Raw genomic sequence first — 24537 nt, 5'->3', positions numbered from 1 at the left:
GGAATTACCTCTGTGTGCACTAAACTTTCACTTGTAGGGCAGTATGGTGGCTCAGTGGTTAGCGCTTTGGCCTTTGCAGCGCTGGGTCCCAGGTTCAAATCTCGGCCAGGACACTATGCATGGAGTTTGCAGGTTCTGTGTTTGTGTGAGTTTCCTCCGGGTACTCCGGTTTTCTGTCACATTCCAAAAACATGCACTTAGGTTAATTGGCTTCCTCCTAAATTGACCTTAGACTGTGGTAATGACATATGACTATGATGGGGACATTAGATTGTGAGCTCCTCTTGGGGACAGCTAGTGACATAACTATGGATTTTGTACAGCACCGCGTAATATGTTGGTGCTATGTAAATACTGTGCAATCATAATAAATGGCCCAACACATGTCTTTGCTTTCCCCATGTACAAGACCTAACTGTCATCTACCAAACAATAAAATACTATTTTGCGTTGCCTTGTCCCCTTATAACAGTGAAAACTGACCCCCATATGCATCTGGACTATCTAAAAATTGGCTAGGGGTCAATAGGAGGTTTGGTTACCTTCTCTTGCAAAGTCCCTAGGCCTGAAGTCGAGATGGGTAGCAGTGACGTGATGTTACAGAAGGGGAGGGGAGTCCCGGTGGCTCTCTGTTACTAATTTTCTTTATCAATTGTTCATTATTACTGGCCTCATTTCCCAGGATGCCTTGCACTGTGTGACTTTTTACCCTTCCCCTAGTTATGTGCATGCTTGCTTACTATGCATGCCACCCCCAACTCTCACGAGAGCTGTCACACACCCATAACATAAAAATGGTGCAAAAGAACTGACTGCTGTATATTACTAAAAATTCAGCATTGCCATTATGGACTTTTGTCACAATTTGTTGGTGCAGAAAGATCTACTTTATAGCACACTGATAAAATTACTCCTATCAAGCCAACCATTACCAATATTATACTTCAACCTTCTCTGTAAGGAGTGTGGATTATCAGGGCACCACCCATTGGCTATAAGCACCAGTTTTCCATTCGCGGGTCATGAAAGCAGCATTTAAGATGTTTAAGCCGAGGATTTGTGATAATCTCCAGAGAATTTGTGCTATACAAGGAAATATCAGCAAGGAAGGCGATTGCATAATGTTTAAGGTTGTCATGTCCTCAGCTAATACTGTCACGGAGAAAAGCATTTGCAAAAGTCCGAAACAAAGCGATTTATTTTTCTTGGATGATTTTAAGTCCAATTAACTATAATATGAAGAATCACTTCACCATGAAAAGTTCTCTCCAATGTCTCGAGCAATGTCCCCGTCACTGTTCATTAGTGGAAACATCCACAGTTGGTACGTGAGCAGTGCAGCTTCTCTGTACTTCCACGGCTTTCATTCTTTGGTGCCACTTCTCTTCCTGACCAAAGCATGCTTTGCACTGTGTGACTTTTCACCCTTCCCCTAGTTAGGTGTATGTCTTGTGTTGTATGAATAGCCTGTGATTGGCCAAGGAGAGAAGGAGACTACAAACTAGTGGTGCAACCCATGGCAAACTTCATGCAGGTTCCTAAAGCAAAACTCCAGCTGTGGACTTGGATGCCCTCAGGAAACATGCAGGGGGACAACACTGCTCCGGATTAAGGATTATTGCCCCTTTAGGATCAGAAGCAGAGAAACTGGGAGAATCTTTGGGTAATGAAGGCTTGCTCTCCAATGATTCTTCAGGTTCCGCTTCTTCTGGTCCTTGGTGGCTCCCTGAGCTACAAATAATTGCTGGAACCAGGGAAGGGTTTTTATTTTATTTGTTTAGTTATAGTCCAGACCAGAGTGCAGTAAAATAAAATCTAATTGGTGGGGATGGATGGCTTTGTGTACTTCTTACCATCATTCCTCCACCTATGGTCTAATTTATTGCAGAGTTGTATAACATCGGTTATAGTCAACCTCTGTCTGTCCCATTTGCTCCTGACCACTTCATCCCCACCAAAGTTCCTACTGGTCAGTGGGATTGCCTGCAAGGTTTGGTAGTCAGTATACGGTTAGGAGAGTGCAGGGGGTCCATTGCATTTCTATGCTTTGGTTGATATGTGATCTGGCAAGGTGAACAAGACATGGCCGTAGACAACTCAAGGAACAGTTATGTGGACCAATTGTTAGCAAATGTTTTCAATCTTGGACCAGATCCATTCCAGGTTTGCTGGATCACCCAGCTTCACGGATGAAAGTGTATCCTCTCCAGCCTTGGAGAGTTTTAATAAATTAGGCCCATTGTGTCACTAGTTTGGTGCGGTGAAACTCGAGTGTCTCGAGAAAGGGAGATAGAAAGCAATGCTGCAGTGCTCATGTTCCAATGAGGGACATGCAAAGAGCTGATCTCATTCGTTCTGCTGCTTCTGTTTTCACTATCTAGTCTTGGGCTGGGAGACCCCATAAGCTCACCTTGGGGGGACAAAAGGAAAGTTAAGCAGGTGGGGCTACACCTTAATAAACACAATATACAAAATATTGATTTAAAAAAAGACAAAATTCAAATAAACTTATTTTTTTATTTTTTTGTTGCATTGGTTTTCGCACCATTTTGCGTAATACATAAAAAAAAACTACCAGAATGAAATAAAATAATTAGCATGTTGAGAAATAATTTATGCATCTCTATAAAGAATTTCTTTAGCAACAGGGCAAGTTAAGTTAATTAATTTTACAAAAAAACAAGAAACAGAAAATATTAAACAGGTACATTAACATTTTCAAACAATTAGTGTGCGAAAGGTATTTTGTTTTTCTAGTGAGGGGGAAGTGTTAAGTAATAAACTAGGCATTTTTTATAACAACCAATAAACAGCGTACATGTTACAGATAAGGCCCAAAATATAGATCAATTTATTCAAAAATACCTGCAGCACAAAATAGACTTTTTTTTTAAGGACTCCTTAATCAAAAACAGTGAGCAAAATAGTTTAAAAGTGCAATTACTTACAACGCAGCCATTGGCTGAACGTTTTGGTGGCCTTTTTGTTTGCTATGTTTTTGCTATTTTTGGCCAATCTGTCTACTCTTCACCGTTGTTCGCACCTCGTTTTTTTTTTTGTTAGAATACACAGGAATTAATTACATATATAGACCCCGAAATATAAAAAAGGGACATTACACGGGGCAAAACTAAGCATGGTGGCCTGTCCAACTTCTTGTTGGAAGCCGGTGGTATCATTATGGATTGGGTCTGGTTTTTCAGCCTTCCCTGTTCTAGGAAATTTTTTGCTAGATGTTGGAGTGTCACTCGTGAGATGTGATGCCAGTTGGCAGGTTGGGTGGTGATTTTGGGCCCTTGTGTTGGGTGATTAGGTCAGTCAAGGTAATATGCCCATCTTAGGCCGGGTACACACGTGCAATATTTGTCATTGGAAAGGATCTTTCACAATCCTTTCCAACGACAAAGACTGAACGAGCGCCGTTCTGCTCTATAAAGAGAAGAGGGGGGAGAATGCACCCTGCTGCGCTCTCTTGCTTACACTTTCATTACGATCATTCGTCTGTGGATCTGCCAGAGCGGTTGTCTGAGCGCTGTACACACGCCAGATTGTCGGCCCTGAGGCGATTATTGGACGACAATCATCTGACGTGTGTACGTAACCTTAGCAAATCGTAGAAACATCTTCAGCATGGCTGAGAAGTTTGACATGTTGGAAAGATTGCATGCATTAATGTTTAAGCCTACTGAGTTTATCAGAATGAACCATTCTATTGTTGTGAGACTGAAGACCATAAGGTCAGGTGCCATGTTTAATGGTGTGATACCATGATATAATGGTGTGGATTAAAGTGACTCAACCAGCCAAGTTATTCAGGAAAGACTGGTACCCTTCTGCATTTTCAGGTTTCCCATGTAGCCATGGGCCTGGGAGTCCTTTCCACCCATTGCCCCTTTCCAAAAAACGATTAGCAAGGGGTAGCCTTGTAGTGTGCAAGGCCCAAGCCATTGGCCTAAAATGACTGATCCTGTCACTTTAAATTGCCATCAGAAAGGTCAGACTGATACTTTTCACCATACAATAAATTAAATGAGTTATGGGGTTTAATTAAAAAGTAAGTAAATGCAACATTTTAAAATGATCACATAAATAGTAAATAATTAAAATAAAAAAAAGTGCAAGAGACAAAAATGAAGTAACAACGTTCGTGTTTAGCACCAGAGTTAGCTTCAGAGTCCTAATTAAGATGCATGAGGGGGCAGACAAGGGAGGGGGGGGGGACAATGACCTCATTCAGAATTAATTAACATTTTTGCAGGTCCATGGTCTGTTGGTTGATTAATACGCTGAGCGTGACTGAAAGTGGGGGAAGAGCTGACCGCACTCAGATAATTACCAACATTCGCTGGAAATCCTCTGCAAAATCTTAGAATTTGGAATTTGTCTAATGAATGTTTTTCCTGCATTTCAAGACTTCAAATGGCCATTCTAATGCTACCATTATCTATTATTTTTAATGCAGGAAAGCTAAGAATAATTGAATGGCAATTATGTAAACTGCGCTTTGACTTTTTAAATTAAGATTTAAAATTTAAGAAAATTACAACCCCAGCTAATATTTTTATTCCTTTTTGGACAAAGCAGAATGGATTGAAGAAACTTCTGCTATCTCTCTCCCCGTTAGAGTTACTTCCTCTTTTTCATGTCAGCACGTGAAGTCATCAAAAAGCTGTTCAATGGAGACAAATACAAAAACTAAACTCAGTATGGAATGAGTAGAACTTCTGAAAATGCTTTGATTGTTGTCAGAGCTTTTCTGTCCCATGAAACCCAAAAAACTTTTTTTTTTGCAAGAAAGGGGAAATCTTCTCTATGGAGTCAGACAGAAATAAAAAGAAACTACATTTTATTTCTTTCCTGCTCTGTCCAAAACTAAAATTACGTCTGGAGTTCAGTGTGATCCTAAAGCGAATTGACTCGCTTCATTATATCAAACTGTCATGCCCCAAATAAAAGCTTCCTATGTCAAACCTTACCGTTCCTCACAAAATAGCAAGACTTTAGCAACTTATAACTAATTTATATGGTCGGTTAAAATAATCTTTTATGGAATAACAAACTATATAGTTTTTGAAATATATTCCCACCCACCTCTCTGCCCCCAGCTTTCCCGGCAAAGCACTTAAATCAAGAAAAGCTAAAAAGTAAAAACACAACCTAAAGCAAACACTGTTGCAGGCAATTGCCTGGATAGAGGTTCTCTCTGAGGGCTAATCATTAACGACAACCTCAAAGATGTCAGCTCACTACAGTGAGATGGTCGAAGAATGGATGGCGACATTGAAGCAACTTACAAAGTTGAACGTAGTACAACAATCAGTCCTGCGTAAGGACGCAGCACGTAGGCACCCACACACACCGTCTGGTCATCTACCACTAGCTTGGATGCAAAGGCAAACTAACATTTAGTGCAATCGGACACATAATAAATTCCTAGAAGGGGCCATTTTTGTTTCAAGCTAAAAAAATAGTGAAATCCCAGGAGTGTAACTGCAAGAAGGTAAAAGACGGCCCCATAGCTGCATATCAGGGTACACAACTGCATGGCTGCAGAATATATGGTTGTTTTATATGAATGTATCTAATTGAATTATTACATTCATTCTTTTAAAAGGAGACTGTATAGACCTCTATGTTCTAGAAGGAACCATATCATTAATATTGGATGGGAAAGACAACCTATAGCTCAAGGAGACCAACACCATCAGTCTTCTGGGCTGTTTTGGAAAGGTCATTAAAAGCTATTAGATACAATAAAAGTGGAAATTTAGATGAGAAATGGCAAGATAACTGCACTTTTCTGGTTTCCTATATTTTATCCTACAATTTGACTGTAGTATTTTGTGTTTCTATCCGTTCCCACAGAACCAAACCAAGAGGGTCACCTTCCCTTTAATGCAACTTAATTACTCTACATTACAAAACCTTTGAGGACACATGACCATCACATGTACGGAAGATGACCAAAAGAATATGGACACCTTCCAAGTGTATCTAGTAAAGGATTTTGTTCATTCTTAAGCTATAATTGTAGACATTTGTGTTTTTCCATTTCTGAGGAAGGCCATTTTCTGTCCCACCATGACTGTGACTCTATGAACAAGACATGGTTTGACCTGTTTGGTGTTATAGAACCTAAGTGGCCTGCAGAAGGTCTGACCTCAACCCTATTGAATATCTTTGAGATGGAACACCAATTGTGAGCCTGGTCTTCTCGTTCAACAAGAACACCTGACCTCAAAAAAAGACACAAAGTCGCCCCGGCCACACTCATTGCTCATTGTTATAGAATGGAACGTCTAAGAAGCTCTTCTAGGTGTGATCATCAGGTGTCCTCAAATTTATATAGTTGATTTGGTAATTTTGCTTTCTGGGGAATCTGAATTGAACAAAACCATCATTAGCCAAACGGTATTAATTGGGCAGATCAGGAAATTCTATTGGTGATATATATTGCCATGACATACAAGAAGAACGTGTGTACTTGCCGGTAACCATTCAAAAATTAGAAATTTTTGATTGGAAATTTTTGATTGGATTAGATTAATTTTTGATTAAATTGGAAAATGTAACCCTTAAAACGGGAACAAACTATCAAACAGGTAAATCAGATTAAAATTAAGGCTTTTGATTACCTGTGTTTTGGAGAAAGGGACTTGTGTGAATGCTTTGGCTTTGGTCAAAAGCGTAAAGCCGGAAGGTGCAAAAGTCAGCCAATCTCTATATTTGTTAGCAAATAATATTTGTTACATTTTTTAAAATGGAATCTAACAACAAATACATTTTAGTAGATTCATACCCTAAATGGACTACCCATGCTTTGTGCCCTCTGTATCCTAAATATTTGCTCCTGGTTGCAGTGGCTATTGGCACAGGGGCACAATTGGGAGACACAGCAAAAAGTGCCCGACCTAGGTACTTCATTGCACCAGGTATTACTGCAGATTTAAAAAAACTGAAAAACAGTTTTTCTCTTACATTTGGATTTATAATAAATTTATGGTATTACGTTATGTGATATTTAAATGATTTGGTTGGTAGTCTACATATATTTTAGACAGATTGGAAAGGCATGAAAGTGCCTCCCCTTTTAATATATTTCTCTTTGTATTAGTAACATTTTAAAAAATGGATTAATGTTAGATTCCATTTCAAAAACAGTCACAATTTTAGGTTACAAAATTACAAATTTAGAATGTAAAAATAAAGGGGCTTAGAGGAGAATTTAGTGGAAATCAAATCCAAGTCATTCTCTGATATATGTGACTTGTGAAAAAGAGAGTCTCTGGATTTTTAATATCTAGAGGAAGTTTAGGCTTTTTTAAATTTAGTGGAAATCAAATCCAAGTCATTCTCTGATATATGTGACTTGTGAAAAAGAGAGTCTCTGGATTTTTAATATCTAGAGGAAGTTTAGGCTTTTTTAACGAAATTTAAAACATTTGAAAAAAACTTAAAACCTGCATTTAAAAATCATTAAATTGGTTCCTTTGGTTGATGCAGGGTCCAGCATTTGTTTTGTCTATAATATGGGCTACCTAAGGTGATATTCACCTTGATATGGGGTAGCTGGTGGTCCAGTCTTTTCAATGCTGGAATGTAGATGGGCACATTCATATCATCACATACAATGCATGTGAGGATGTATACGACGAGGTGCATGTGAGGATGTATACGACGAGGACCAGCAGACACATCCCATTTTGATCATATGGATGCTGATTCTGCATCGTACACACCAACCAAAGGGTTAGTGACAAGAACGACTTGGGTAGTATTACCCATTGCTATCCAATCCACTAGACAAATCATTGCTAGACCCTTCATCAACTAGGGGAAGTGGAGTTTAAGGATTTCTTTTTAACTACCCAGAGGCTGGATTTGGATATCATGTCAATATCAAAGGCGTTCAGATATCCAAATTGTGCCCAATCATAACACACAACCCTACTGATCTAAACCATCAAGCCATTATGGATCTTTACCTTTCCTCTCCTTGTTCAGACTTTGTCAAATAAGGGTTGTCGATTTGTAGATGTGGCCACAAAATTGTGGGGATATCACATTTCTGCACATGTTCCCAACAGATGGGGGGAGCTATTAAAAAATAAGGTTTTAAGAAGGGGCTTTAAATAATAATAGGTCATCTGACCAGCTTACGTACAAAGGATTTACCATTTTAGATACAAATATTGCTTTCTTTAAATAATTGGTCTCTGTTCATGTTATGGTGTCCCCATTCGCGGATATTTAACCAGAGGAAGTCCAAAGAAGATGAAATTCAATAAAAACAGATACTTAGGGCGTCTTCTACAGCGGCCACCTTCAAAATCCTTCGGACTCCCAAACCAATGGCGGTAAGAGAAGGCTGCTGGTATATGATATTTTTGTGTGGGTTGAAGATAAGGCTGGCTTCATAAACCTACAATACTTCTCCACAATAGTTGGCGTTGAAACCTCAAGACAGACCAGCAACCACAATCTGTAAGGTATTTTTTTTTGTTTTTTTTCTTTTTTGTCTTCTAGGTGCCAAAAAGTTAGTAATCAGGTTCTGAGCCTAAAAAAAAAAAAATACAACCACAGAGCTGGATAAAGTTGTGCTCAAGTTAGACCCTGGTAATCTCCAGTATTACAAAAGCTGGGTGATGTTCAAGTAATGCCGATGATTGTACATTGGGTGGAAGAATTGGGTCCAACATGTGGATGAAAATTCCCAACACTTGTGCAACTCCTAACTGGAGGAAAAATCGAAACCAAGAGTGGACCACTGATAACTGCCAGCAGAAAGTATAATCCGTGCCCGTGGTTCGTCGTGAGAGTTGGCTGGCTAGGACAGGTCCTTTGAGTGGAACGCCAGATTGATAGAAGCGCTGGAGTAACCCTCATCGCTGGCCGCGCTCTGCATACTATTGTGGTCATCCAGGTCACTGATGCTGGTGCTACTGGAACTGTCCCCCTCCAGGGGGGAGAATTCTGTGCTCTCGATGTCCACTTCAATCTCTTCTGCAGAAAATTAAACATTTATGTTAATGGTCAAACACTGACCTTTGCGGTCCTCCTCTCATTATAGTGCCTTTTGTTACAGTGCCCTCTCTTTTGTTGTGTCCCAGATTCCCTGAAGTGCCAGTAAGTGTTAAATATATCTCCTCAAGTCTGGCTTGCAACTAACATTTCCAGGTCCTGAGCCTCCTATGTCCCCTATGCTACTTGCACCTGATGTCACATGACCATGATTTGGGGAGTGGGGAGCAACGGTGATGTGCAAGGAGGATACAGAAGCTGGTGGACTGCATTGCCAGGCTGTGCTCAGTGATGAGGAAAGTAAATACATTACTTACAGTTATGCCCCTTTGCCAACTCAGCAAGGGTAAGGGAAATATTTTACACCCCAAGTGAAAATTCCTGACCCTGAGTCCCCACCATGGGCCCTATAACAACCGATATGGTGATCCCTACACTGATCTCCCACCATGATGGTTTAGGGGTAGGCCCAGATCTTATTTGTAGTGACCAATGTCAACCTTTTCCATCTTTTTCTGGTTTTAGGGTTCAACTTCAAGGAGGAGTATGTTTTAAAAAAAATTAAATATTAAAATAAAAAGCACTTTGGTTCAAATCAATCATTTTGTAATAACTCCGGAGAGTCCCATCTTACCTCGCTCAGAGTCGGATCTTTCAAGGGACATGGCCGAGCCAACGCTGTCCTTGCGTACCCGTTCCGACTCCTGACCACTCTGTAGCTGCTCCAGTCTCCTTTTCAAGTACCTTTGTTCCCTCTCCAAAATTTCCAGCTGGTGCTGGCCCTTCCGCGCCGTATCTTCAAGTTTCTGCGAGAGACAAACGTAAAAATAATGAGGTGATATTGTACACATTTCCTCTTTCTTTACCATGTAAAGACTAAAAACTTGTCCAGTAAATATGAAGCCTAATATATTTTAATTAAAAAGGGCTTGTGTAGACTTGTTTTGTCTTCCTGCATTTCAAGCGAATTGTTTTTTTTGGACGCAACAGATATGTTTGCATCACAGCCTGCACAGCGCTGCTCAATGCATGCATTTTAGGAGTGGTGTTCAAATTAAAATGCAGCACTCAATGCTGTCTCTATATACAGACAGCTACTTTTCACATATATTCCAAGCTTTCCTTAGCTGCTTTGCTTAAAAAAAAAAAAAAAAACATCCATGAGGTGATATTGTACACATTTCCTCTTTCTTTACCATGTAAAGACTAAAAACTTGTCCAGTAAATATGAAGCCTAATATATTTTAATTAAAAAAGGCTTGTGTAGACTTGTTTTGTCTTCCTGCATTTGAAGCGAATTGTTTTTTTTGGACGCAACAGATATGTTTGCATTACAGCCTGCACAGCGCTGCTCAATGCATGCATTTCAGGAAAGGTGTTCAAATTAAAATGCAGCACTCAATGCTGTCTCTATATACAGACAGCTACTTTTCACATATATTCGAAGCTTTCCTTAGCTGCTTTGCTTAAAAAAAAAAAATGTTTACAGACCTCACTAGCTTAAGCTGATATTTACACACACACACACATTTTAGTTATACATACCTTAATGTGTACTTTGGCTTTATTTAACAACCCCAGCGTTGTGTGCCTGGAGCTGTCTGATTCTAAAGGAATGAGTGTTTTTAGCCGTTCTAGACACAGCCGTAGGTGAGCCCTCCTGTAATACAAAAAAAAAACAAAACTATTGTTAGCCCTAGAGACCATCATATGATCAGAAACCATATTATATCACAATATCTGGACCCAAGCTGCAAAGCGAGAAAAGATAGGGGACTAGTAACAGTCTCAAATGACCCTAAATATTCAGTGTTTACAGATCATGTGACCTAAGCTTGCCTAGGCTTATGGTCACATGAGGGAGCTTTGTTGGGAGCAGAATTGTTTTTTTGAGAATGCGGAAAAAAATAAAGTAAGAATTGAAAGTTATAATCATTTCTTTTTTGTGCGTGTGTGTGATATATATACACACAGATATATTATGTGGTTTATGCTATATATAGCTTGTTCTTCCCACAACTATTTCCAAACTTCAGTTTACTTTTTTTTTTTTCAAAGAAATTGGCTACACTTCTATGGAGTCATTTTATACTGAGGCTTTATCTGTACCATGCATGGTGCACACGCCACCCCTGGCACGTCCGCCTCCTGCGGCTAGATGCCAAACCACTTGTTTGGGCTTAACCCCATCCCGGCCAGGTGCTCCCACCCCACAAAATTCCCCACAAAGTGAAGAAGAACAGAATGAACGGTTTCTTGATCCCTTCCATATTTGGAAAAACTATACAACTAAAAAAGCAACTTTTATTACTGAATATTAATCTTTGTGTTACACATTTATTGAAATGTTTCAAAATCCTCTATTGTCCAATCATTATTGATATGTGAAGAAATGAAAAATCCATTGTGTAGATTTTTGTGTTTTAATCATTCAGAATTGATTAATTACTTTTATTTCAGATCCATTATTAAACACGTGATCAGAATATCAAATAATTGTAGTCAAGGATTAATTGAAACAGATTGTAATATCAATCATCAAATAAATAAAACACACAAAAAAATCATAGTATATTCCTAGGAAAAAAAATTGAAAATGACAAAACTGAACAAATAAAAATAATTGCTGGAACTTAATATAAATGGAGCTCCTTTTGGATGACAAAGCATGCTGGGAGTTGTAGTGAAGCAGGTTGGGGTTGGCGGCACGCCTTAGGCTCTGCCTTTTTTTCACTCTAAATTTAGTTCTGTGCTATTTTAGAAAAGGAATAGAAAACCACAGGATTAGAAAAAAAGATTGACCTTTTTTCAGAGAATGACACATGACTCCATCTTGAAGTGCAGAGGGGGACGGGGAGGTGGGATCAAGACTTTTCGTGATTTTAGTTACATCAGCATGTTGTTTGCCTCAGTCCATTGACAATAATGAACTTAACTTGGTCCATAAATCCCCAAGGGGAGAACACCCCACTCACCGCCCAATGGCACCATTGTTTTAAAACAAGTAGGCAGAGCAGTATTGAACTTATTTACAGGTAAAGGTATATCTATATAATATAAACTATATATATTTATAGATTTCATTTCATGCTGCAAAATGAGGAGAGCAGGGTGATAAGCTTGTCAGTGTTCTGATTCTCCTTTCATGGTCCAACCACAGGCTGGGGGAGGGACAAGACCTGACAGTGTTGCTGATTTGCAGCAAATACAAAAATCAGGTCACTATATCAGGCTGCATTCATTGCAGAATATGTTGTGTCCCGCATGGCTTGTATTGCATAATAATAAACAAGCAGCTTCAAAATGTATTAAGCGTGCGGCTTAGGGTTCTCTATATCGAATCGCATTTTCTCACTTTTTTAAGATTCACATTCCACTCGGCCGGTCATCCATCTCGGTATATAAAGCAGAAGTGGTTTCTTTGGTGTGGGCAGAAGCAGCACACATGAAAGCTCCAGCGCATACCGCTGTGTCAGTATTATTATTATTATTATTAATAAACAGGATTTATATAGCGCCAACATATTACGCAGCGCTGTACAATAAATAGTAGTTTTGAAACACCGCACCAGGAAGTCTCACCGATGACACCGCTTCTGCCAGCGTCATTTAAGAACCAGAGACTCCATTCTTGGTACCAAAGAGGGTCCTGGAAGTGACCCTGGATGATGCCCTTAATAATCTCTTCAGGGTTTTAGTTTGGTAAAATAGAAATCAAATAAAGCAAATCCAAAATATATATGTACTCCTTCACCTCCCAGCAGCAAAACGAACCAGTTATTATGCTATAAATAGTCATTAAAGGACAATCAGGGCTGGTTGCTATGGGCAACCAAGTAGGCCTTCACACACTCCTTAAGTTGAGGCCTAGTGAGCTGGAAAGCCAAACAAAGCCAACTTGTCTTAGTGTTGTCGCTGCAAATGATACTTCTTCGTGGAAGACTGCAGCCATTTTGTCCCTCAAGCTAATGTCCTTTTGTTAAAGCAGGAAAAAGAGGGGCATTTTGTTCCTGAATCACATGACAGATTATCAGGCGCTGTGGGCCCTTATAAGTGACAGGCCATCTCTGGATACTTCAATTTATCATAGACCATGGCCGCCATTTTGTCTCACAAGCCAAACGCCATTTTGTAACAGGAAAATTACTGTTTATTGAGGCCATCCTGTCTTAAAAGCTTAGTTATCTCCATCTGCTTTGCAGCGTACGGTGGTGGAAGCTGTTTTGTTTCTCAACCTGAATGCCGTTTTGTGACAGGAAAATTTCACCTTTATAAAGGTGGAGGCAGCCATCTTTTCTTACAAGTTGATTCAAAGCGAGACAAAGCGGTTGCCATCTCCATACGCTGTGAAGCAGATGGAGATGGCAACCGCTTTCTCTCACAACATGAACACCATTTTGTGATAGGAAAATCACTTCTTTAAAAAAGGCATAGGTGGCCATCTTGTCTCAACATCCAATTCATCTCCGTCTGCTTGACAACAGACAGGGGTGGCAGCCATCTTGTCTCACAAGCTAAACGCCATTTCACAGGTGAAAATGGCAAAGGCAGCCATCTTATCTCACAAGCAAGTTTAATACCATGCGCATTGCAATGTATGATGGTGGCAGCCATCGTGTCTTACAAGCTGAATGCCATTTCTGTTCTTCACATGTGAAAATGGAGCAAAGGCAGCCATCTTATCTCACAAGCAAGTTTAATACCATCTGCATCACAGTGTTTTGTGTTGGCAACCATCTTGTCACAAGCCCTGTGTTTTCTTCATACATGACCTGCTGTCACAGGGCCTGCGGCCATCTTTATTTACGATTCCGCCTCCCCCTGAGCCAAATTTAGTAAAAGCTTGTTTGTTTTTATTTCTTTTTTTATAGTTATAAATCAGCAGAGACAAAGGACGATGAATAAATCCTGTGACCCCCTGACTGGCAAATTCCTGAGCCTCCAACATCCCATTAGCCCTCCCTAATACAACCATCATCCTCCCCGGCCCACGCATTCCCACAGCACCCAGGGGTCGGGAACAAAGATGTCACTGGAGATAGAGATCAACAAAAAGGCATGCAGCTCTGTAACCCATAGCAACCCATCACATAATATTAACAATAATTTCCACCACATTTGTACAGAACCATGAAAATCCACAAGGGTAACAAATAAGGGAAAAATTAGACTTACCTATTTTTTTCTAATTCATTGTGCGTTGACCTGCAAAGGCAAAAAAAAAAAATTAATAATCATACACTAATGATAGAAAAAAATAGTAAAAACAATTATAATACAATGCTAGTTATTCCCCTCCTATTGTGTGATACCCCCACCCCCTGGATTGTAAGCTCTACGGGGCAGGGTCCTCTCCCCCTCCTGTGTCACTGTTTGTGTCTGTCTATCATTTGCAACCCCTATATAATGTACAGCGCTGCATATTATTTTGGCGCTATATAAATCTTGTTTATTAATAATTATAATAATAATAATAGTGATTAGTCACACGACTACCACTTACACAGCACCAATTTGCTAGTAATAAGGTAACCAGTTTGCCCTTTTTATCACAATTTTGTTTATTGTCCTTTGTTTTACCTTGTTATTTATGATCTCTTGCAGCCTCTTATCGGTCACTTCCTATCTACAGGCAATGGCTTTCAGTTTAGGGCCGGATTCCTGATGGGACAACAGCAGGCCATGTCTGTGCTAAAAAAAGCCTCCTGTAGTCACCATTAAAAGCCCATGCAAGGTGATAACACAGCAGCACAACTGGAAGACAAAGCCTTGTCACCAGGGGTGTAGTGAGGCGGGCGTGCATGAGTACGGCGTTTTCGAGAATTGAGGCATTTACATAGCAAGGATGCGCATGCGCACTCGGCATGCATAACATTTACTATTACAGTGCTCCCTCTTTTTTTTAAGACTACACCCCTGGTTGTCACCCTATGCATGAATGGTTCACCACAGCAGGATCGGCAAGGCTTTTTTTAATAAAAGCTGCAAGTTTAAAAAGCTTTACATTTCAAGCATTACATTACACCATTACCCCTCCATTTATTTATTATTAATATTATTGTTATTATTATTATTATTATTATTAATATTATTAATCATAATAATAATAATAAACAGGATTTATATAGCGCCAACATATTACGCAGTGCTGTACATTAAATAGGGGAAGCAAATGACAGACAGATACAGACAGTGACACAGGAGGAGAAGAGGACCCTGTCCCGAGGAGCTTGCTATCTAGAAGGAGCTTTCACCCTTGCGACCTTTTCACATGTGCATGCGCAGCGCAGCCTACAATCCCAGCATATCTCGCTGCTAAGAATGAATGTATGTACACATGCGCAGGAGTTCTGAGGTCATTCTGACCCTGGCCAATCAAGATCCCAAACCCCGAAGAGGACCAGGTGAAGATGTCAGTGCTGGAATGCAACGAGTTAAACAAATAATTGCGATCAGACAGGTGAGTATGTTTTATTGCAGCATCTACAATATCATCTACAATAAAGATGCGCTGTGTAAAATGTTGGCATTATATAAATCCTCTTTATTATTAATATTATTATTATTATTAATAATAATAATAATAATAATAATAATAACAACAATAATAAAGAACCTTGCTGCTCACAATTTGAACATTTTTAGGTTTAGTGCATCTTTAAGTCGAATTTAGGTGATTCTATTGTGTGCATAATCAAAATGAAATATTAAGTATTGCAAGGCAATAAATGCTTCTATTTCCCCAGTGCAGCCTACGAAAGTTTTGCTGCGTGGGAGCTCCGCAGTGGGGTTTAGCTTCCTCCCTGTGAAGAGTTAAATGAGTCCTATCTGTGCTGAGCACTCTGTGTGACTCAGGAGTTCTTGTACAGCATAAGTTCATTTGAGGTTACAACTGAGTGAAATAACAGGAAGGGGAGGAGGGATGCCATACTTCTGGTGGTCAAACAGCCACAGACTGCATTACGCTTAAAGCCAAACACATTAAAAATATGCATTAAAATTAGATGAACTCTAATCACTAAAATAGAAGCTTAAACACATAATGGTATTGCAAGAATGTTTTCATTATTTTAAAATCTACAACTTTTAATAAATATCATCTCCTAGATTGTAAACTCTTTGGGGCAGGGTCCTCTCCCCCTCTAGTTTAACTGTCTGTATCTGTCAGTCATTTGCAACCTCCTATTTATGTTGGCGCCATATAACTACTGTTTATTATTATTACTAATATTAAAAACAATGCCTGGTGATCCTTGCCTTGGTCGGGAGTTATGGAGGGACAACGCACTGTTGCTCAAATGTACACATGTTGTCACCCTGTTAGACCAACTTTAGGGAGCTCTTTCAATACAAATTTTGCAGGCATGGGTCACTGCTGGCATTAAGCTATTGCTGGAGTGGAGGTGGACAGGAAGAAGAAGCAAAGAGGCTGCAGGAGATATCTGCTGCTTTATCCAACGTAATGTCAGCTAAACCCGCAGAAGTCAGAATCTTCTTAGAAGAGCCTGAAAACCCTGCAACAGATTGGAGCAATGTGCTGGGATTATCTCCCATCTGGATTTAGTTTGCCCAAGATCCCATTAACCCCCCCCCAATACGTTAACTTATTACAGCAGACACATTGAATGGGATTTTCTTATTCACTAACCATTGATCATTTACCAAAAAAAGGTAAAAGAGAAAACTAATGCATTGCAGAGCAAACTAATTCTAGCTCCGAACTGGTAAACTGACGTGAATTATATGTACATTATTTGTTCTTAAGGTTAGAAAAGTCTTAATAGCAACGGGACCCTGTGATGGCTTATCCTGCTCAAGTTCATATTATGTTGGTGACCTTGCACTTGCAGATCGCAGCACGAAATTTGAGCGAGACCCAACTGAGGCGTGGTCCATGACAACACATGGACTGCTTGTGTGACCAAGACTCGTAGGGATCAGTTACAAGTGATGGGTGAGGTGTCATGCCAGCTGAATATGACCCCATAGCCTAGGTAGCCTCCTAAAAGGGCATCTTTGCCTCTCCTAATAGGGTCTCATGTTGGGTATTCTTGCAGGGAAGCTCAAATAAATAAGCAAACTGGGCAATCAGATAACAGCCATTTGACCAGTCTCTGCTTTTATCTCATTTATCTAGAATGCCTAAATAAAATGGGTGATCTGCCACAATCTGGATGAGCCTGGTTGCCAATGGCCTAATATGGACCACACGGCTGTCTACAATGGTGATCTCCAAAACCTGGTGACCTACCACCATTGTCCAACTCTTGCAACCCCGCAAAAAAACTTAGATCCAGGCTCACTCCAACCCAAAAACCAACCATGGGTTTTAAGAGGTGTCTAATGTAGAGCCAACAGTTGGTGCCACCATGATATCAAGATGCAAAACTTATTACCTAGCATGGCCAAATATCCAAAGCAATGTTTTGATGTCATGGAGGACTCCATTTGCCATTAGTCACTGTTGGCTGCAAAGCCCCGAAATGTTGATTTTCTACCATGTGGCTACTAAATATTTTCGTATCTATGAGCATCTTGGAGTGCTCATGATTCACCTGGATCACATCTGCTTGTACCCTACACATGAAACCACCTGGTGATGTTAACCAATCATGGCACAGGGGCTTCCACAATTATCACCAGTCCATAACAATAAATGACCCCCTAATGTTAGCTTCTGCTTGACTTGACCCATCTCTACATTTGCTCCTTCAAGAAAACCCATCATGGCGGTGACCTATCACAGCTTAACCTCCCATCCATCACATGAAGCCATCAATGCCCAGTTAGCAGTAGCAGCATTCGTTCCAGGGCCTGCACGCTGCTGTGCGTGCTTTTACTCCACATTAGCAGAGCTTCTGGTAACTGGACAATGACAGCAATGGAAGCCTTTATGAGCGAGTTTATAAGTTCAGAGGTTGCAATAACAATATAACTGGTTATTTTTAGCTAGGCCGCGACTGAAAAGATTAGTGAGCTGGGAATTTGCTAAAGTCACGCTCATGGATTTGCCGCAGCAATTGCTGGACTTGAGCAGCTGGTTGGGCTACACCAAGTGTGTGAGGGGGTCAGCTGTGGTATGTAGAAATGTAAACCGTCCCAGTGCCTCCCGGACTGCTGACTCGCAATACTTTGAATGCTGCCCACCCAAGCGCCACTGGGATTGATAAATAAAGCAGCCAAATATGAAAAGGAAGAAGAAGTAGATCAAAGAAAAAAAATTTGAATAGTTTTAGAATTTTTGTTCCTTTGTCAGATTTTGCTAGCACGGTGGCCAATTGGTTAGCACTCCGGCCCTTGCAGGTCCCAGGTTTTAATCTCAACAAGGACACTATCTGCATGGAGTTTGTATCTTCTCCTTGCGTGGTTTTTATCTTCCCCTTGCGTGGTTTCCTCCTGGTACTCAGTTTTCCTCCCACATTCCAAAAACATGCAGTTAGGTTAATTGGCTTCCCCCCAAAATTGACCTTGGACTGCACTAAAGACATATGACTATTATTTTTATTATTAAACAGGATTTATATAGCACCAACATATTACGCAGCGCTTTACATATACATTAACTATGGTAGGGACATTAGATTGTGAGCTCCCTTGCGGGATAGCTATTGACATGACTATGGACTTTGTACAGTCCTGCATAATATGTTGGCGCTATATAAATACTGTCTAATAATAATTTTTCTACTTCTGTGCTGAAACCCCACAGTGTTGCTTTATGTTACTCCCCAATTCCCCTTCTCGGTGCCTAGCATTAGCCCCCATGCCCGGTGCCTAAACTGAACCCTCTCCTGCCTGGGGTAAAAACTTTTTTTGCCCAGTGGCCAACCTTAACCCCTTGACCAGTGGATAACCCCAAAGCCTACCCTATTCTCCAGAACTGATCCTTTCATTTGAACCTTTCAATTTCTTTACCTAACAGAGTCTTTCTTCCAGGCTAAATATTTACACAATTGTCAAAAAAATTTGGTTCATTAAAAAAGTCTAAAGCTCCTTAAAAAAATAAATAAGACACCATGTTGTCCAGGATATCCTCTTTTTATCCTGAGACAGACACAGCATTCATTGCCTCTTCTAACGTCAAAAAATCCCCCCAAAGGAAATTATTCCTCACAGACAATACAAGGTTGCTCAGGGCTCCTCCATCTTTACTGATGTCACTTCCTGTCTGGGTGCCCTATTCTCAGTCACGGGAGGCTTAAATTTAGCCCCTTGCTGAGAACTAACAAAACAGGAAACCGAGAAATAAGTGAAGGTTCACAAAGAACGTCCAGTCTTGTCTTCTCATGTGAAAACAATAGATGGGCAGCGCTGACCTGAAAATCCATCTGACCTCTTGATTTTATGTGCAGCTACGTTTGTCCAAACCGCTGCACCTTGACTGAATTTAGACCAACTTTTTGAGTTTTTATTTTGTAGCGAGCATGAAGAAAACATTGGCACTTTTTAGTTCAGTTGGTTTCCATAATATGAACGTCTGGAAATCCAGACTGATAACATAAAGCCACCTCTCTAATCAGAACCATATTCTTAAAGCAGATCTACAGCCAAGAACAAAAATGTAATATAATAATAATAATTTAATTTAAAGGGTCCTTCTAGTTTCATAATTGATTGTTGTTCTGCGACCAAGCGATTTGATGGACATTAGTCTACATTCTACAACTAAGGTACTTGGTGGGCCCATCTACATAAAAGATTTCTGTTCTTCAACAAAGGGATTTGGTGAGTCCATCCACACAAAGGGCCTGGTGGGCCTGACCACATGAAGGACTGATGAACTCTAACCAGAGTACTTCAGTGTTCTCCTCAGCCCCTTTTAGCTCGGTGCACCATCAGGCACTTTCCAGTATTGGGTCACAATACAGGGGCTGCCAACCACCTACAATTTTACCCCACCCCACTTAAAAAATATTCTGGGTTCAACACTGTATTTGGTAGGCCCATCAGCAAAAAGGGTTCTGTCCTTAAACCAAGGGATGTGGTAGGCCTGTCCACACAAAGGGCTGATGTTCTGCAACCAAAGGCCCTGGTGGTCCTGACCACATAAAAGACTGAAGAAATCCAACTAAGGTACTTAGTGGGCCCATTCACATAAAGGACTACTGTTCTTTTACCAAGAGATTTGGTGGGCCTGTCCACACTAAGGGCTGATGTCTTGCAGCTATGGGACCAAATGGACCTGTCCACACAAAGAACCGATGCTCTACAACCATGGGACCTGGTGGGCCTGACAATATAAACTAAAGGACTTGATGAACCTGTCTACATAAAGTATTACTGTCCTTTTTTCGAAGGATTTGGTGGACCCGTCCTCACCAAGGACTGATGTTCTGCAAATAAAGGTACTTGGTGGCCCCATCCACATAAAGGACTACTGTACTTCAACCAAGATTTGATGGGCCTGTCCACACGAGGGGCTGATGTCCTGCAGCTATGAGACCTAATGAACCTGTCCACATAAAGGCCTGATGTTCTACAACTAAAGGAATTGGTGGGCCTGACCACATAAAGTATTTCTGTCCATAAACCGAGGGATTTGGTGGACCCATGCACACAACAGACTGATGTTATGGAACTAGGGTACTCGGTGGGCCTATCCACATAATAGCTTGATATTCTGCAACTAAGGGTCATGATGGGCTCGTCCACATAAAAAAAAATTGCTGTTCTGCAACTAAGACACTTGGTTGGTCCATCCACACAAAGGATTGCTGTTCTTCAACTAGGGTACTTGGTGGACCCATCAACATTAGGATTATTGTACTGCAGCTAAGGGACTCGGTGGGCCCAGCATAAAAGATTGATGTTCTGCAACTAAGAGTCATGATAGGCTCGTCCAAAAAAAAAAACACTGCTCTACAGGTATGGGCATGGTGGGCCCATCCACACAAAGGATTGCTGTTCTGTATGGACTTAGTTTGCCCATCCACATAAAGGGCTGATGTTCTGCAACAAAGGCACTTGGTGGGCTGCACACCCTGGCCACGTTAATCAACTAAAAGTGATCTTTTACAGCATACAGGTGTAAAAACTCTGACAAATATCTTTGCAGTGACTCGGTCATTTACAAATGATTATTAAAAAAAAAGTCACAATACCTGTTTGTGCTACTTCCTAAACTGTTACTACACCTCTTTGATTTCAACCTCCTTGACTTTAATCTATGGAGATCTGAGTCGTCTGGTGAGGGGTACGTGGAAGCATATCCGTGTTCACATTCTGCAAAAAAAGAAAAAAAAAAACATGAGGATTAAAGAAGAGAAGGATCTCCAAATGGCCATGTCAGGGTCCTGACTTCAATCCTGTTGAAATGCTGTGCTGGGATCTGAAATAGCCAGCTTTTGCCATGCATGCAAATAATATACTGGAACTGATCCAGTTTTATTTAGCCTGATAAAATAAAATTCATCTGAACCGCTGGGAAAGTCTGATAAAGAGGTCAGTAAAATGTAGTGGTAAAAAATAAAATTCAATAAATACTTTATGTAAGGGTTCACCCCAACCCTCAATACAACTAACACATTCCAGGCTGGACTCTAGCAGAACTTGCAGCAAATGGTCTATTTTTACCTTTAAATCATTCTATTTAGTACATCCCAGGGATGGAAATAGAATGCTCAGACCCTGAGGAAGAGGGAGCTTATCTCCCGAAACGTGTTGGCTTTATGTGACCCATTCATTTTTGGATACTTTGTAAATACATAGCAAGGATTTATAGTTATTGTTCACCAAACCACAAATATAAATATAGACATTCGGATGCACAACGCATCAGCCATGATCAGAGGCAGGTCCCCACACGCTGCAACTGGCCACGGGTTATCCTCCCAAAAAGCGATCAATCAATACAAAACTACACAACAAATGCAAAAAATTACCCTTACCAGTCCAACTATCACACAATCGCCAGCTTAGCAATAAAAATCCGACCCATCCCGACTCCAAAAAAAAAATAAAGTGATTTGGCTTTACAAATGCGTAAGATGAACATCACAATGGTCACTAACATAAAGGAACCTACACAATATTTTTTTTTAAATCCGGCCTAAATGGATACAGATCATTCCATATTTAGTAAGTTGTTTATTCCTAGATTGTAAGCTCTTCAGGGCAGAGTTCTCTCCTCCTCCTGTCTGCCTGTCATTTGCAGCCCCTATTTATTGTACAGCGCTACGTAACATGTTTGCGCTATATAAATCCTGTTTAATATTACTATTATTAATAATAATAATTTAAAAACCACTTTTGATTTGCATTTTTCAAATTTTTTTACACCCCAAGTGTGGCATTTATGGGGTTAAAACGTTCGCCTTCCATTTCCTTCTTTCAGAAACCCTCTGCCAGAGGGGAAATGAAAATCCATCTAGTTCCAATTAAGACACCGTCAAATTATTCCAAATTTCTCCCGAAGACCGACCTCTTTTTGGTTTTATAATTTATGAGGAAAGATCTTAATAATATTAATGAAAGAGAAAACTGGAGCATAAATAATGCCAAGGGGGTGCATGGCAGACAAAGGCCAAACCCTTACAGTTCAATAAAACATCACACAACAATTTATCAATGTAAATAATAAGATTTTAAATCTGAGCCAAGCCAAAAACTTACAAAAAAACCCCCAAAAACCAAAAAGTGCAATACTAAACACGTACCTCTGTCTCTTCTTTCCAAATATTCGGCGGCATCTAAAAGCGCCTGGATATTTAACATTTGCACACAATCCATCGCGCAAGTTTTTATTTTTTTATAGTGCAATTTTTTTTTGTTGTCTAATAAACACCCGGGTAAAAACGTGAAAGAAAATTCTGACGTAAAGGGTGTATAAATCCTTGCAGAATTTGTCAGATCTGGAAATAGGTTTTTGAGAAATGGTCCTCAGAAGTTTTGCAAAAGCAGAGAGGGCCTTGGTCAGACAGATAATGCAAAAAGAAAAAAGGGGGGTGCACCAGGAGGTGTCGGCGGGTGTGAAATGGTTGGTGGTGCAGAAGGGCAGAAATGAGGAATTAGAAAAATAAAATGGGTAAAGTTAAAGGGAGTTGCAGCAGAGGATCATGTGAAGCTCCAGTCTGCATTGACACACAGACCAGTTTGTTTACTTCTTGCAGCAAAGACAGAGAGGGCTGCTCCCATACTGACTCGCAAGGGATGATGGGTGTTGTAGTCCATCATCCCCTGTGCGGCCTTGTCCCCATACTTAACCCCTCCATCTCGGGGAAGTATTTAAAATCTTCTTATTGACTCATATAGATAGCTGGCCATTTGATCGTACTCAACCCTAAATTTATTCTTTATTTGTAAATTCGATCGTCCAAAATTTAATGTAGGAATAAAAGAATGTCGATCGGTTGGGTCAGAAATTTTGCACTAATGGTTTCAACCAAATTTTAAATGCTTAAATGATAATAGATTGATGGATCTGCATTTTGATTGGTTTGTAAAGAATCGATCATGTGGTCGTTTAATCAGCTGATTGGCCGTAGCAAGGACAGGGGAAACACCAAATGCAAAACCATCGATCAATTATCAATAATCAATCTCTCAATGAATGAAGTTTATTTGGGTTTATTTGGGACGAATTTGCTTTGGATCTAATAAAAAGCATTGATGTGCCAGCCGTTCATTTTTAGGGTGCATTCATTCCATATGTGCATTTGCATGAATTTCAGACATTGCATGAATGGGGTTTACAATGCAATGCAGGGATCTCCCCGGCCCATTTTAGCTGGGCGCACCACCCGGCACTTTTCAGTGACCACCCAGCTGTTTTTGGGTCAATAAAACTAGTTGTTCTGAAATTTACAAGGAAGCCTGGTGACTTAGTGGATAGCACACTAGCTTTTGCAGCGCTGGGTTCAAATCCCAGCCAGGACACTATCTGCATGGAGTTTGCAGGTTCCCCCTGTGTTTGTGTGGGTTTCCTCCAGGTACTCCAGTTTCCTTCCACCTTCCAAAAACATGAATTTAGGTTAATTGGCTTCTAAAAATTGTCCTTAGACTACATTAATGACATATGACTATGGTAAAGACATTAGATTGTGAGCTCCTTTGAAAGACAGCTATGGACTTTGTACAACGCTGTGTAATATGTTGGCGCTATATAAATTCTGTGCAATAATAGTGTGTTGTCCTTTCTTTAGATTGCACATGCAACAATGTCAAACACCTACACAATTGGCCAATTTTAATCCTAAATTGTTGCATGAGTGGCCGGCCTCGCTCTGCATGAAACAAAAGCAATTTTCTTATTTTTAGCCTATTATAGCATTAAAAAAGGGAAGGAGCAAGGGAACCCAAGAGCCCCCATGTGCACCATCCCGGGGCATTAGTAACCGTTGGAGCCAGCAGAATAAGGAAGTTGGATTAGGGAAGTGTTTGCTTTTTCTATTTAGATAGCGACATTCATAATCTACAAATCCCTGTCCCATGGGTGCCACCCACAAGATTCACTGTATAAAAAAGGAACTAATGGGTATCATAAATATGCCAACTGTCTCAAATCTCGACAGTTCCCTG

General features: G+C 40.2%; 1 protein-coding gene across 2 annotated transcripts in view; it reads right to left on the bottom strand.

Moving 5' to 3' along the window:
• Positions 1 to 7682: 7682 nt before the first annotated feature.
• Positions 7683 to 24537, bottom strand: part of MXI1 (MAX interactor 1, dimerization protein) — a 20740-nt gene continuing 3885 nt past the window's right edge. The window contains exons 1-6 of one of the 2 annotated variants that reach the window (XM_072425179.1): positions 22677 to 23206; positions 21123 to 21243; positions 14197 to 14226; positions 10567 to 10681; positions 9656 to 9827; positions 7683 to 9003 (exon numbers count right to left, since the gene is read on the bottom strand). In XM_072425179.1, the coding sequence (XP_072281280.1) occupies positions 8828 to 9003; positions 9656 to 9827; positions 10567 to 10681; positions 14197 to 14226; positions 21123 to 21243; positions 22677 to 22749 (687 nt within the window). In that variant the 5' untranslated portion in view covers positions 22750 to 23206 and the 3' untranslated portion in view covers positions 7683 to 8827. Of the gene's footprint in view, positions 9004 to 9655; positions 9828 to 10566; positions 10682 to 14196; positions 14227 to 21122; positions 21244 to 22676; positions 23207 to 24537 lie in introns of those variants that run through there. The other variant, XM_072425178.1, reaches the window with a different exon arrangement.

This window comes from Pyxicephalus adspersus, chromosome 10, assembly GCF_032062135.1.
Source record: "Pyxicephalus adspersus chromosome 10, UCB_Pads_2.0, whole genome shotgun sequence".
Lineage (NCBI taxonomy): Eukaryota > Metazoa > Chordata > Amphibia > Anura > Pyxicephalidae > Pyxicephalus > Pyxicephalus adspersus.
The sequence above is the reverse complement of the archived record's forward strand: the minus strand, read 5'-3'. Positions and strand labels throughout refer to the sequence as shown.